This window comes from Mustela putorius, unplaced genomic scaffold, assembly GCF_011764305.1.
Source record: "Mustela putorius furo isolate JIRA1106 unplaced genomic scaffold, ASM1176430v1.1 tig00003942_pilon_pilon_pilon, whole genome shotgun sequence".
Lineage (NCBI taxonomy): Eukaryota > Metazoa > Chordata > Mammalia > Carnivora > Mustelidae > Mustela > Mustela putorius.
In genome coordinates this window covers 12979447-12994062 of record NW_025422087.1, presented here as the reverse complement: position 1 = coordinate 12994062, position 14616 = coordinate 12979447, and the positions used below count along the sequence as shown (strand labels likewise).

General features: G+C 38.9%; 1 protein-coding gene across 1 annotated transcript; it reads right to left on the bottom strand.

The window, feature by feature from the left end:
* Positions 1-1766: 1766 nt before the first annotated feature.
* NHLRC3 (NHL repeat containing 3) lies at positions 1767-14403 on the bottom strand. Its single transcript, XM_004779520.3, has 7 exons — positions 14072-14403; positions 13470-13622; positions 13015-13162; positions 10471-10671; positions 8190-8281; positions 4842-4954; positions 1767-4106 (listed from the first exon to the last, which is right to left on the bottom strand). Exons 1-7 carry the CDS (start codon positions 14153-14155, stop codon positions 3854-3856), a joined length of 1044 nt encoding a protein of 347 aa, XP_004779577.1. The 5' UTR covers positions 14156-14403; the 3' UTR covers positions 1767-3853.
* Between the last annotated feature and the right edge of the window lie 213 nt (positions 14404-14616).

Here is a 14616-nt window from a genome sequence, read left to right as displayed (position 1 = left end):
CTTTGGCTCAGCTACTGATCCCAGGGGCCTTGGATGGAGCCCTGCATCAGGCTCCCTCCTCAGCAGAGAGCCTGCTTCTCCCGTTCCCTCTGCCTGGCGTCTGCCTACTTGTGCTCTCTCTCCATCTAATACAGAAGTAAAATCTTTAAAATAAATCAATGAATGAATGAATATATCTTAACAATATCCTTTCATTGTTTACAATGGAAGAAATGAAAGTTTCAAAAAGTGCTATTTGCCACTGCTCAAATTCCACCCAGTTCTTACATACAAAGGGAGTATCTATATGTCATTAAATGTCTAAAGGATTAATTTACCCTATGTACTTATGGATTCTATGGGTGAAGTGTCTGGTGGAGAAATTACTGGGCCTCTCTGCAAATAATCAATTTTTCTTATTTATAAGAGTCAGCAACCACAAGGAAAAATTGTTTAAAACAAACCAAAAAAATCTAGTAAGGATAAAAGGAGTAATTTTCTGTTAATGTGAATGCATTTTCTATTGTACGAAACTCATATTCAAGTTATAGCTCAAGATGAGTTATTCACTTCTGGCTTAATGTTAGGCTTTTATTGAAAAAAAAATTTTTTTTTTAAACATGGAAATGTCCAATTAAACAGTAAGTTTCCAATAACCCTTGGAAAATATGTCACCTATAAGCTAACTTCCTTAAGATATACAAGCTAAAGAAAAAAGAAAAATTAAAAGTATGGTTAACCTCAATTTTTTTGAAAAATCAAAGTATAAAGGCCATAGCTGGTTTCAAGAAATGCTCATAAGCAGGACTCTACTGCCCTCTTTTGTATCAAGAATATAACACAATGCAAGTGCCTAATAGGGTACCTCCCAGGATGAAGTGTTCTGTGGGCTTGTTTTTCCAGATGGATGGTCAACTACCAGGGCAGAGGCCATTTCCCTAAGTGCCTTCACACGATTGTTGTTTCATGTTTTTGCTGACTAAATGAGTGTGAGTTGTTCTGACTTTTCTAAAAAGTTTTTTTGCGTGATTATTGCTGAAATTTTAGACTCAAGAGTAAAATAAAGTCATACATACATTCAAGATTTTTTTTAAAAATAATTTTAATGGATTTGTTGAGTCATAGGAGCAAAAAATCTGACAGTTTCTAGTTGTCCTGTGGGGTCTCCCAATCTATCCTGCTTTCAAATCCAGTGTTTAAAAACCAACAAAACTGGAACAGAAGTTGGGACTTGAGTGCCTTTATTTAGCCCGACAGCCACATTGCTTGAAGCAGTCTTTGAATCTGTTAAGTGACCTAAGCACAAATTATATGGGTTTTCTAAGCTGACATCAGACTGCACATAGGTTTTCTCCGAGGATACAAACATTCCACCGTAGAGACCCGATGTCACAGTGGAGGCTGGGAAGATACCTCCAGCCTTCCTTTCGGTTTTCCAATTTAGAAGCTGCCCCACCCCGACCCACCCCAGCCCACCACACACACCCCTCAATAGATTTTGAAAGTGGAGGCACAAAGCGGTTCCACTTCCAGTGCAAAAATACGTGGAGTTAGCTAGCAACACTATCATTTGCACCCACCCCCACGTCAGCCAGGCTGTTTTTGCTAAGACTTCCGAGGGACCTCTAACAAAATGCGCATCAGCCTACACTTTACATACAAATGAAGGAGGATATTCTCTCAGCGCCAGCCTGTGACTCAGGGTTGCTGAAACTCTTCAGCGGGGTAAGAAGTTATAAACTGCTTTTATAACAATAAAATTCAACATTAAATAGAGAGCCAGATAATATTGTCTTTTCTTTCCAAAAATTTAATTTGTTATCTTTTAAACGACAAGAGAAGACATTTTCTCATTTAGTCAATTAATCCAAAGGAAAAAAGTGAAATACTATGATTACAGGAATACTGATAGACAGTTCTAGCAAGACATATGGCAACAAAATTTTCAGCAAGTTTTATAGGACACCAGTATAAAACATGGTTAAATATAACATTTTTAAAAGGATAAGATCAGCTTACCTAACCTGCATTCCTAAGAGACATTTGGATTTCTCGTCCTGGCTTAAAGACAAAACAAAACAAAACCCTCAAATCACTTTCTTTTATACAAATAAATTTACTATATTGGTTAAGCTGCATAAAGTTCAGGAGAATAAATTCTGGAAAAAACCAATAAACTCAAAATTCAGGCAGACTTGATAGTTGGTATCAGGTAAATGGCACATTTAGAAGGAACTTTGTTAAGAATTTTGAAGCTATATTTTGGAGTATATATTTAATCTGTATTTCAGAGAACTCAAAGTACTCTGAAGTACTCAAAGCTATATATTTCAGAGGGCACATTTGTGTCTGTTGTACATCTGATCCTAACAGCATTATTGGAGGAGGAATTTTTACTAAAGAGAAAAACTAAGATGACTCATTTAAGATCATACAGCTTGATCAGTGGCACAAACATACTTATCAAAGGCCTTGGAACATGGAAAAGTTTCCTGTTGGCTGATTTACCTTCCTAATTGCATCAAGATATGATCCAAGCATCTAAACAGTGAATTTCCTGCAGTCTGCAAAACAGACAGCAGCCATAATGAGTGATGGGAAAGGCAGCTCAGGATTTCTCACATGCTTTATGGCTTGCAGTGCAAGAACAGGATAAAAAGGGAGATGGATATAAGACACAGGGAGGAATGACCCAAAAGAATATCATATGGCTAGGTTCAACCAAAACTGAGAACAAACGAGAAAAAAAACTGAAAAGATGGTCTTCACTGGGAAGCAAATATTAAAACCAAAGGGGCAGAAAGGTAAGATATTATTCACCTTAATAGTGCGAAGTATTCAGTGCACATCCCCATATAAATAATTCCAAAACTTCTTTGAGGTAGACAGATGTCAGGAATGAACTGAGTACATGTTTAACAAAAAGAAGAAAGAAAAGAAGGGAAAAAAAGAGAAAGAAAAAGAGAAATAGGAAGAGGCACTTAAGACAGACCCTATTTTTAATGCTACCTTTAATTAAAAAAAAAAAATTGCAGTAAATACTTGTAAAGATCCCTTTCAGTAAAGTGCTTAAACGCCTGTTGTTTTATTCCGACATTAAGAGGTTGAGATTACGTATCTCACAGCTAAAGGACCCAAGCCAAGATGGGCTTTTAAAAGCAAGCTTATCAAAGCTCCCAGCAAGTCTAACTTTTACAACTCCTCCACTTGGCCCAGGTTGTTTTCCCCTCTTCAGTTTTTGAAGTTGGAGCTCAAATGGACTTTCCTGGCAAAATCTCCAGGATTTCCTCAGTCAGAAGTAATGTTCCTACTCCCAAAAGTCCTGCTACACTTAAGCCTTGCTGTCACTGTTACAGCAGTTTGCACACTTGTCTCCCCACCGGACTACAAGCTCCAGAAAAGGCACACAAAGCTAACCCTGCAGCTTCATCTCTGAATCTGTAGGAGCTAGCATCCTGTGGGTCCTCGTTAATCAAGAACCCATCTGACTCGATCTCTCAAAATGTACATTTTGTATAAGGTGAACAAATTTGAGGTCTGCAGTTCTTCACATGAAATTCAATGTATCCTACAAAACTCATTTTTATTCCTTTCCCTCTTCCCCTCAGGGAAAATAAGTCTCCCAGGGCAAATACCCAGGTTACAATCTTAGTCCTTCTTTTCTACCTCATTTTTTTAGTGTTACGTTTCCTTCGTTAAAACATCCTTATGCACTTACAAGTAAAACCAAGTCACAAAAAGAGCAACATGATATAAAAACAAATTTTTCTCGCCAGGTCACAGAAAAATAAAGAAACACATTCTTATGCTTGAACATTATTTGTAAGGATTTCACAATGAATTTGAGAATCTGAACTCTCCACGAAAGGAAACATTATGAACCGAATGAAGGAAAGTAGCTGTTCATAGGGACGTATTTTTGTACTTGCTTTGCTCCAATTTCTGCTACATAGATTGCTCCTGTCTTTCCACTGACATCTAAGAGATGCGGTAGAACCTGATCTGCTAGTTGGATTGTGCTGATCACAGAACAGTTGCCAATGCTTCCCACTGGAGGCGCCGCTGCCAGTAAGAGCCTGCTAAGGTTCAGCTGGGCTACAATCACGTACTTTCCATCAGGAGTAAATCTAAGGAAAAAAGACATTTTACAGAATAAATGTATGCAGAATCAATTAAAATGTTGACTTTCTCAAACATTTTTATCCCCTGTGGCGCTAAACAACACTAGACTCCTCTGCTTGCTGAAAGATGCTTTCAAGGAGAACTTACAGATTTGTGATAGTAAACACAGCCAAAGAGCAGTTTCAACAAGCAAAAACAATACATGAGAACCACACAAAATGAAATCAACGGAGAGTCTGTGCTGGACTGACACTACAGACTCAAGATTTCTATTTTCATTCTACGTTTAAAAAATCATCACACGTATCTCAAGGGTGAAGGCTGTAGGAGGTCCAGCATATGTTATCTCTGAGACCTGGGTCCTGCAGTGCATGGGGAGCTGAACCTCTTTCACTCTGCTTGGGATTTAAAATACCATTACATGTTCTCTGCATACTTGGTTCTGCCCCCTTTTCACCTGTTGAAAATTAATAATATTTTTGACCTTTCAGCTAGCTCTTCAAAGAAATGAACATACACCAAATAAAACAAGCTTTTTTTTTCCTTTCAACATTTTATTTAAATTGTAGTTAGTTAACATAAAGTGTAGTATTAGTTTCTGGGGGAGAATTTAGTGATCCATCACTTGCATAGAACACCCAGTGCTCATCACAAGTGTCCTCCTTCAGGCCCATCCCTCATTCAGCCCATCCCCCACCCACCTAATAAAAGGAGCGTCTTTAAAGGAAAAAAAAATTTACCTGACTGAAGAAGGTCCCTCTTCTGTGAAACAATTATCCCATGCTCCTAACCACTCCCCGGTGTCTTTATCAAATACTTGAATTCTTTTATTTCCTCGGTCAGCAACCCACACCTGAGAACCCAAAAAAAGCATTTCTTGGAAAAGATCCATATCATAAATGAGAAAGAAAACAGAAGGGGAGAGGTATGGGAAGGATGTTTATTTCCATTAGTTTCACATACATCATCTCGTTTAGTTGTCAGAGAACCTAAAAGAGAAGGTACTGAAAGCCCTGTCTTTAGACAGGAAATTGTAGTTGGAAGTGAGTTTATAGTAAGTAGGAGAGCCACTTTCAGCCACCTGTCTTAACCCAAAGCCCACACTTAATGCTCTGTTTGCTCTACCAAACATCTGAATAACTAAAAAAAACTGGAGTCTTCTCTTGTGATGCAGAGGATTAGCACAGTATTGAGAAGCAAGAGAATTTACTCATTACTCCAACAGGAATTCTCTGTCCAGCTGAGTTCTGCCATCCCATTCATTAGAAGACAAAGACAAAGCAACGTAGCCTAGTTCCTGGGGGGGTGGGGGTGGTGGTAGGTATTCATTCCTACTGCAGTATCACTGAATGTCTACCTGCTATTTACCAAGGAATGTCCGAAGTGCCAAACCACCCACCGAAAGAGGGTGCTTAGAAGATTTTAGTAGTTTCCAAGAATGCCAGGAAACTAACAACAGGTTTAATTTCGTTTTGCTGTAGGCTGGAACAAGTTATTAAGCAAACTGTTGTTATGAGACAGGAAAGTAGATACACCCTAAATGACATTTCATGCACCATATTTGACATATGCAACCTACAGCATACATACAGCAAAATGATTTTCTGACATGAGGCTAGGATTGTAGAGGGGTATGTAAGAATGGACTGGAAGTGTGGGCCAGCCCTGCTGAACTCCAAGTCCTCCTTTGAGGATTTTCGGATTTCTAGGGTTCATGGATTCAGGGACTATTTCTTCAGGGTAACCCTGACTATTTGTCAATGCCTATGAGTTTTAGTAGCCACTAAATTCATCTACAACAAGAAACAAATAAAGACTCACTGTATTACTTCAGAAAGAGTGTTGATCCCTAAGTAAGGTAATTTTCAAGATCATTCCCTGATTCAAGATTCTTTAATAAGGATGGATTTTCTTAAAGATTTTGGGATTATGCCTTAGACGGGTAACCAAAGAAATACAGTTTCGACCCTAGGATTGAATATTTTAGACGGTTAGCATTATCTTTCCTACTGAACAGATTTTGATTATGAGAAATCTTGTTTAAGAAACAATAGCAGGAACACCTGGGTGGCTCACGTAGTTAAGCCCCCAAGGTCAGGTCATGATCCACAGGACTGTGAGATCAAACCCTGTACTGGGCTCCATACTAAGCAGGGAGTCTGCTTGAGATTTTCTTTCTCCCTCTCCCTCTGTCCCTACCCCAACTGACACATGCACACACTTTTGGTCGCTCAAATAAATAAATAAATAAATCTTTAAAAAACAAAAGAAAACAAAAACCAGCAGCAAGTTCAGCTCTGGAGCTAATTAACATTTCATATAGGACTGGGGTGATGATTAAATGAGTTGATCATGCAAAATGCTCTGAATGGCAATGACTGTTGTTAAAACACAGTGTGCAGAAATGAACACCATCCTTATCCATCATTCAGTAATGCCAGAGTAGCCCCATCAAATGTTCTCCAAGCTTTCTCAAAGGGCACTTACTACCGTGGAGAATTCACCTGGGTCTAGGTCCTGTCTGCTCAGAAACTTGATCAAATTCTTACTTTAAGAAGGAAGTATTTAACCAGGCACAGGAGGGTAATGTGTTTAAACCAGAATTCCAACTTTCTACCTCCCCATTCAGAGACAAAATTCACAGGTTCAGCTATCTTCCTATCTACAATGGGAAATACCTGAAGATTTTATGATCAAAACAATCTCACTTTGTCTACATGTAAGCCAATCACAATCAAAAGGTTGTGTGCTCGGGGCTCCTGGGTGGCTCAGTGGGTTAAAGCCTCTGCGTTCGGCTCAGGTCATGATCCCAGCGTCCTGGGATCAAGCCCCACACCGGGCTCTCTACTCAGCGAGGAGTCTGCTTCCCCCTCTCTCTCTGCCTACTTGTGATCTGTTTGTCAAATAAATAAAATCTTAAAAAAAAAAAAAAAAAAAGGTTGTGGGCTCAACACAGAATCAGAAGTAGAAATGGATTAAATTTCTAATGGTATGAAGCCAAGATAGTCTGATGCATCCATCCTACAACAAGACATTTAGTCACCTAACAGTTACTCATAAGAAGACTACTATGTGCCAGGCACCGAGATATAAAGCAAAAGAGATTCATTATATGCCCTCCTACAGCTTACATTCTGTTAAGGGAGACAATGATTGATTATATTATAGTGTGATTATTACTGTAATGGGGAAGTATAGGATACTATAGGAAAACAGAGGAGAAATTAATATAAAACATTTTGGGTAGGGGTTTGGTCATAGGAAAGTAACCCCAAAGAAGTGGTATATATGCTTAAAGGTGTATAAAGCAAAGGAGGTAGTAGTGGATAGGAGGGGGAAAAATAAATGGGTTGAAATGTGTCAGTTACAGCTTTCTGTTCCCTAGAGTGGAGCCAGTCAGTTACCTGGGTAGCTCTCATTTTCAAGCCTCCAAGATTAATCTCTCCCATCTCCCTTTTGATCAACATATTCTAGAATTATTTTAATTCTAAAATTAAAAATACATTCAAACACTCCTAGTTTTCTTTTTTTTTGAAGATTTTATTTATTTATTTAACAGAGAGAGAGAGATCACAAGAAGCAGGCAGAGAGGCAGACAGAGGGAGAGGGGAAAGTGGGCTCCCTGCTGAGTAGAGAGCCCAATGTGGGGCTTGATCCCAGGACCCTGAGACCATGACCTCAGCCAAAGGCAGAGGCTTAACCCACTGAGCCACCCAGGTGCCCATCCTAGTAGTTTTTTAGTAGAAAGGCAACTCTTTCCTTTTTCAGGTAACTTATGTTCTACTCCAGTATTTGTTCCTTCTACCTTAAAGTGACTCAGGAAATCTATTTTGTTCATTTCTAAATAATTTGGGAACTCTCTTTATTATAGGACTAGACATTTTTTAAGAGTATGTGGGTATACCCAGCCCCAGAAGAAACGCCCAGACCCACCCAGGTATAGAAAACCACAAACATTCATAGTCAGATGACCAGACACACATGTGCACCAAGATCCATAAACAGAGAGGTGTGTACACACACACACACACACACACACTCTCACACTCTCAGACACAGTTTCATACACAATGACAGTGTATTTTTACCCGACCAGATGAATCAAGAGTAACACTGTGAGGGATGTTGAACTTAGCAGGCCCCGTCCCACGTTCTCCATGTAGCCAAAGCATCATAAAATCTGACAATGGCAAATACAGTTGGTCAGAGTAACATATACACTACCTTGTACATTTGCGTGATATAGCTTATGTCTCAAGTTGCAAATAATTATTCAATCATACCCCCAAATGATTATGCTTTTTTGGCTTTCTGTGTATTGAGCAGTTTGCCTAATTCTTATGCTTTATGCCCCCTGCCAAAATTCCATTTCAATCGACTTCTTTACTATCTTCACTTGAGTGTTTCATCACTCAAAACCACTGTGTGTGATTCACGTCAGTGTCTCCCTTCCCAACTATTCTGTTACTTGGTATTACAATTCCTGTGAGCTTAAAAATCCTCATTACATTTTTATAGTCTGTCTCCCTCATTTATCCCTGTTGTAGGCTGAATTGTATGTCTACCCCAAAAGATATATCCAACTCACAGGTACTCCTGTACCTGTGAATGTGACTTTATTGGTCACTGACTTTTGCAGATGTATTAAGTTATGGATCTTGGGATCAGACAAATCCTAAATTTAGATGGACCCTCAGTCCAATGTCTAGTGTTCTTGTAAGAGAAGGGAGAGGGAGTTTTGAGACACAGAGACGCACAGAAGGCTGCCATCTGAAGTTGGGGCAGAGACTAGATATGCTGCCACAAACCAAGCAATGTCTAGAACCATGAGAAGCTGCAAGAGGCAAAGAGGGATTCTCCCCTAGTGCCATTAGAGGGGGTAGGGCCAGGCCTATAGAAATCAGATTTCTAGGGGTGCCTGGTGGCTCAGTGGGTTAAGCCGCTGCCTTCAGCTCAGGTCATGATCTCAGGGTCCTGGGATCGAGCCCCGCATCGGGCTCTCTGCTCAGCGGGGTGCCTGCTTTCTCCCACCCCTCTCTGCCTGCTTATGATCTCTCTGTGTCAAATAAATAAATAAAATCTTAAAAAAAAAAAAAAAGATTTCAGACTTCTGAATTCCAAAAATGTGAGAGAATAAATTTATATTTAAGCTATCCAGTTTGTGGCAATTTTTTATAGCAGCCATAAGAAACCAATATACCTGTGTTCAATCTGTCTCCTGAGTTTGGTTGTTTCTTTAATCATTTTTCTGATTCTTGCTTTATCTGCACTTCACCTTCCTTTAACTATCACCAACCAAACTTAGTTACTGGGTAATAAGTTGACTACATAACCTCCATGTATGAATCTATGCTCTTTCCAAATGACAAAGCTTACTGCAAATATATCCTGATACAGTACGGAGTCTTATAAAAACCCTGCTTCTATAATATCACTTTCCTAAAAAAACCTCAAGACATTTTAAAAGCAAAATTATGGCTTTAAAATTCTTAGGTAAACCTCCAAGAACATTCCAAATCTTATTTTTTACTCTTCCAAAATTACATCCTAATCTCCCCTCCTAGACGACTTGTTAATTACCTGGAGACCTTGTGTGATAGAGCCTTGTAAATGCCTCTCCCCCACCTCTTCTTTTCCCACCAAAACCAGTTTAGTTCAAGAACCACTTGCTTTATGAACACTTTCCTCCTCTCCTAATCTTATTTTACTTTAACAATCAATACCATAGATTAGCATTTAGTGGTTTCAACTGAAATAGACCTGCACCTAGAATACTACTGAGAACACAGAGCAATAAATACAATGAAACTTTAGCTGATCAATCAAACGAAGGGTATCTCAGCTCTGGGATGCCGGGTTCCTAAACTTGTCTTTCTTAACTGGATAGAATAAACACTTACTTCTTCAGCCCACTATAAATTCCCAAACTGCCTCCAGTTTAATTCAAAGGAAACACCTAGCTTTTGAAAAATAAGCAAGCTTATTATCAGAATCATTTATTATTAGCCATCCCACACATCCCACTCAAGCCCGTTACACACAGCTTCATATACAATACAATACAGAATAGTTGTAGGGGCATCTGAGTGGGCTCAGTCAGTTAAATGTCCAGCTACATTTTGGCTCAGGTCATTATCTCAAGGGTCGTGAGATGGAGACCTGTGTCAGGCTCCTTGCTGGGCATGGAGCCTACTGAAGATTCTCTCTCTCCCTCTCCCCCTGCCCTCCCCAATTCCCCGATGATACTCTCTCTCTCTCTCTTAAAAAATACACACACATATATGTTACAATATTATACCAAGTACTGAACAAATTAAACACATCCAACTTATTAAATAACATTCTTATGATACCATGGAAGCCATGTACCTTGGGACAATTTGATCAATCTGTTATTCAATCCTCCATCTCCATCCACAATGTAAATATCTCCTGTGTCGTCTACATATAATTCTGCAGGATTATCAAATTGCAGGGGATTCAAACTGGTGCCTTTTTTGCCTGGGGTACCCAAGACTTGAACAAGATCACCAAAGGAATTGTATTTTTTAATAGTATGACCGTAAGATCCTTTAAAGAAAAACATGCACATGTCACAAATATAACCACTGTCCAACTATTCACATTTTTCAAGTAAGCACAGAGCAAGAATTTAGTGAATTAGACAATAATAAAAAGTTAATAGGCTCATATAATTAAATGCTGTATTTCACAAGCAATAAAGCGTCTTCATTAGTTACAACCAAATCTGTCATGATTAAAATTCAAGTACTCCAAAATAAGTACATTCTAAATTCAAATAAAACCAAAACACCTGACTCCTTATACAGAAAGCTCATGATGTTAAATTATTCTTTTGTATTCTTTTGCAAATTTTCTTTTGTAATCATAACAACAGTATAACCTTGAATAAAATCCCTTATAAAAAGAAAGGAAGAAGGAACTAGAAAAGGAATTTATGTTTGGAAATCATTATTTTAGTCAGTCATATGCAGATCTCAAATTTTAGTAGGTCAACAAAAAAGTTCACTACAACACATGTTTTTTAAAACTATACTTTCTCATAGTAGAAACAAATTCAAAACTCGACCCATTAACTTTTTTTCCTAAGAGATGAAATCTTTCCAAATCACTAATGTATTTTCTCACTTATATCAAGACTTGAATTAAAATTATCTCACAAGCAAAAATATAAAGTACAATATTAATAATTAAGAAAAAACCATAATGTGGTTAACAGAAATCAACCTGAAGTCATACCAAGACCAAACTAACAAATAGGCATGCAGAAGATATACTGGATACACTGAACTCACTGGAAATAAAGTGAATCAACCCGAATTACAGCTCCATCTTAAAAAAGATTTATTGTTATACCTGATTTGAATGCTTGAGATAATTTGTAGCAATAAGAGAACAAAATATTGTTAACGAAAGCAACCTTCAAAATTTCTAAAGAGTTGGCAAAAACCGGAAGACCAGTATGTAACATTGCTCTGTTATGTTTTCAAGGCTCATTTACAGCCATATTTTTAGTAAAGGGAATGTATTTCTTCAAAAACTGGGAAGGAATATAAATATAGATCTGTTCATGAGAAACCCTTTAACGGAAAGAATGAATAAGTCATGTGTGTTCTATTTCCGGGAATCAAAGAGGTAATTTACAAAAAAACAATCACATGAACGGAATAAATGAAAAAGTAAAGGCCTTTAACAGTGAGTCCTGGGGAAAAAAGAAGTCAAAATAGTCACAGTTCATTATAACATTACAAGGATCTCGGAGGTAATCTCAATTTTTTGTTTAACTGGAATTTTATCATCCAAAATACATCTGGAAAGTAATGAATCGGGTGAGGCTCTTGGGTTCTGAGAAGAACTGGTAATGGCACTTCTAACAAAAACTGAGAGTTCATTAACTCCAAAATGTTATCTGAATTAGCCAGAAATGAAGAAACAGAATGTCCTTCAAGCCCTGAATGTAAGTGGGCCAAAGAATACTAGGAAGACTGTCTTTATGATCCCAATCATTCCTGAGATCCTGTGATAATAATGCCAGGTTATCTCTGATACTGTCTTAAGCCACAAGAATATGCAAACAGCTATCTCTGAAAATACCCAGAGCTATAAACCCAGCTGTCCCTACTTTGATTTGCAACACATTCTATTAAAAGTATTCGGTGGGGGGTGCCTGGGTGGCTCAGTTGGTTAAGCAACTGCCTTCGGCTCAGGTCATGATCCCAGGGTCCTGGGATTGAGCCCCGCATCGGGTTCCCTGCTCCATGGGGAGCCTGCTTCTCTCTCTCCCTCTGCTGCTCTGCCTGCTTGTGCTCTCTTGCTCTCTCTGTCAAATAAATACATAAATAAATAAATAAAAAGTATTCGGTGGAAGAAGATTGCAGACATGCTGCAGGTAGGATTTCAGAAACATTAACATCCGCAGTTTCTGCAAATCTTGCATTTTGGGCAACAAAGTAGTTCTGGTTTCTTAGCAGAATTTCTTTTGAAAGATAAAGGGTAAAGGAAAATAAGACAAGGACTCCATTCATTAACCTTCAGAGATTGCTATTTGGGGACTTCAGAGAAGAGATTGAGAATTTTAACCTGGGAAAAGCAACTGATGCTTTAACAAATTATAAAAATGATCCCTGCCAGTATGGTGTCACAACTGATGATTTAAAGAGGAAAAGTCCCTTGACAAGTAAAAGTAAAAACCGTAATAATTATAACCTCCCTGTTAAATATCTTGACTCTACAGAAGTGTAACATAGAGGTTTTTAGAAACAAGTGATTTGATAAATCATTAAAGAGATTACAATTAGATGTAGCAACTCTTGATTTTAAAGCGTACAAGCAAGAACATGGGCAAAAATATGATTTCTAGCAAGAGAATTTAATAGATATTACTACACATACCACTTCCTACATCCGTGATCCAGACAGACTGTTCATGTAGTGTACTGGCTGCAAATATACCATGAGGTGTGTCAACTGTGTAATTCCAGGATCGTAGGAAATATCCATCCTCTGTGAACACTAATACCTTTGGGATGTTATCCCCTCTCTGAAGGCATATAAAAATAACTGCTTAGATAGGATCAGTTTTTAGAAAGTAATCTTTATTTTGGTAGACAGAAACAAAAATTGAAGGTTAATCAAGAAATTTACTGCTTAAAAAAAGAGCTTCAAAACCTAACAATATTAATATCTACTACATTCAAAATCTAAGTATTTACTTAAAACCAACTCAAAAAAACAAACTTCACAATTAACATAATATAAAAACATATGGTTACTTAGTACAGCAAAACAAGAAAAAACTGCTTCGTTTGTGTTCATATTTTTTTCTTCTAAATTCCAATTTTACTAACCTGAGCTATGTAAACCAATCCGCTGAGGGAGTCAATTGCAACACAAAATGTTGCTCCAGTAAAATACTCTGAATGCTTAGGCCAATCCACATCCAGCCGGTAAGGAATTTCCTTAGTTCTCCAGGAAATTTGAAAAGCAAATTTCCTTAACACCTTAAAAAAAAAAAAAAATCAGAACATTAAGATTCAGTTTACCCCCTACGTTAAGAAAAGAAAGGAAAAAAAAAAAAAAGTCTTATTTTTAAGGATGCCTTAACAGCTGGCACAGAGCTGTTGAGACTGCTGGACAGAAATGATTCGGAAGAAATGGGTTTATAAGTCTAAAGACCAAAGCGATCACAATACAAATCCGCAAGTTACTGGAAGATGTAGTGGGATCTAGGGAAAGAAAGAAAACGGGGAAATGGCGAGATCGCATATACAAACTTTTTAAGACTAAGAGACAAAACAAGACATCGGCAGTTCCGCCTCCGGGGCAGCTTTCGGAAAAGACAAGCTAGTGCGGGAGCCAGGGCCCGCCACCTCCATCCCACGACAGCGGCGTCGCCTCTCAATGGTGCTATCCACACACCCGACAGCTATTTCTTCACTGCTCAACTCACCGGGGAGCCACACAAACGCGAATGCAAAACCAGAAATCCAAGAAAGAAGCCCGCGCCGGCCAGGCAGACCCAGAATCTCGCCATGACGGCACTGCAGGGTCCGCAGGCGGCCGGGGGCTACCAGACTGCCTCAGATCCGCACGGCTCTTCGCTGTACACGGCGTCCGCCCACCTCCGAGCCGAAGGGGCCTAGCTCCAACTCCGCCTCCCTGGATGTGCGGGGCTTGAGAACCAGACCCGGGCGAAAGAAAGTCAGAACTCGCGTAGCGGTTTCCGGGAGCGTTCCGCGGTCTACGCCCCCGGGTCACGTGGCTCGCGCTGCCCCACTGACCACCCCTTTTCTCCCCTTGGGGCGGTCCACGCGGCGGACTTCTCCGGTCCGCCAAAAATAAGGGCATCCGTAGATATGCCTTAGCCACTCGGAGTTCGTTTTTTTAAAAAAAATTCAGATTGAGAAAACAGAGTCAAGCATAATAAAACCCAAGACATAGAGATGTGATGCTGAAAAAGTGACTTTTAAGCTCTGAGAAAGATTTCAGCTGCAT

What these genes read in the sequence shown, in the direction of transcription:
- NHLRC3 (XM_004779520.3), bottom strand. Translation starts at nt 14,155, where the DNA reads ATGGCGAGATTCTGGGTCTGCCTGGCCGGCGCGGGCTTCTTTCTTGGA. An exon ending in CGCGTTTGTGTGGCTCCCCG is followed by an intron (nt 13,623 to 14,071) that starts GTGAGTTGAGCA and finishes TTTTTTTTTAAG; the next exon opens with GTGTTAAGGAAATTTGCTTT. An exon ending in GATTGGTTTACATAGCTCAG is followed by an intron (nt 13,163 to 13,469) that starts GTTAGTAAAATT and finishes ATATGCCTTCAG; the next exon opens with AGAGGGGATAACATCCCAAA.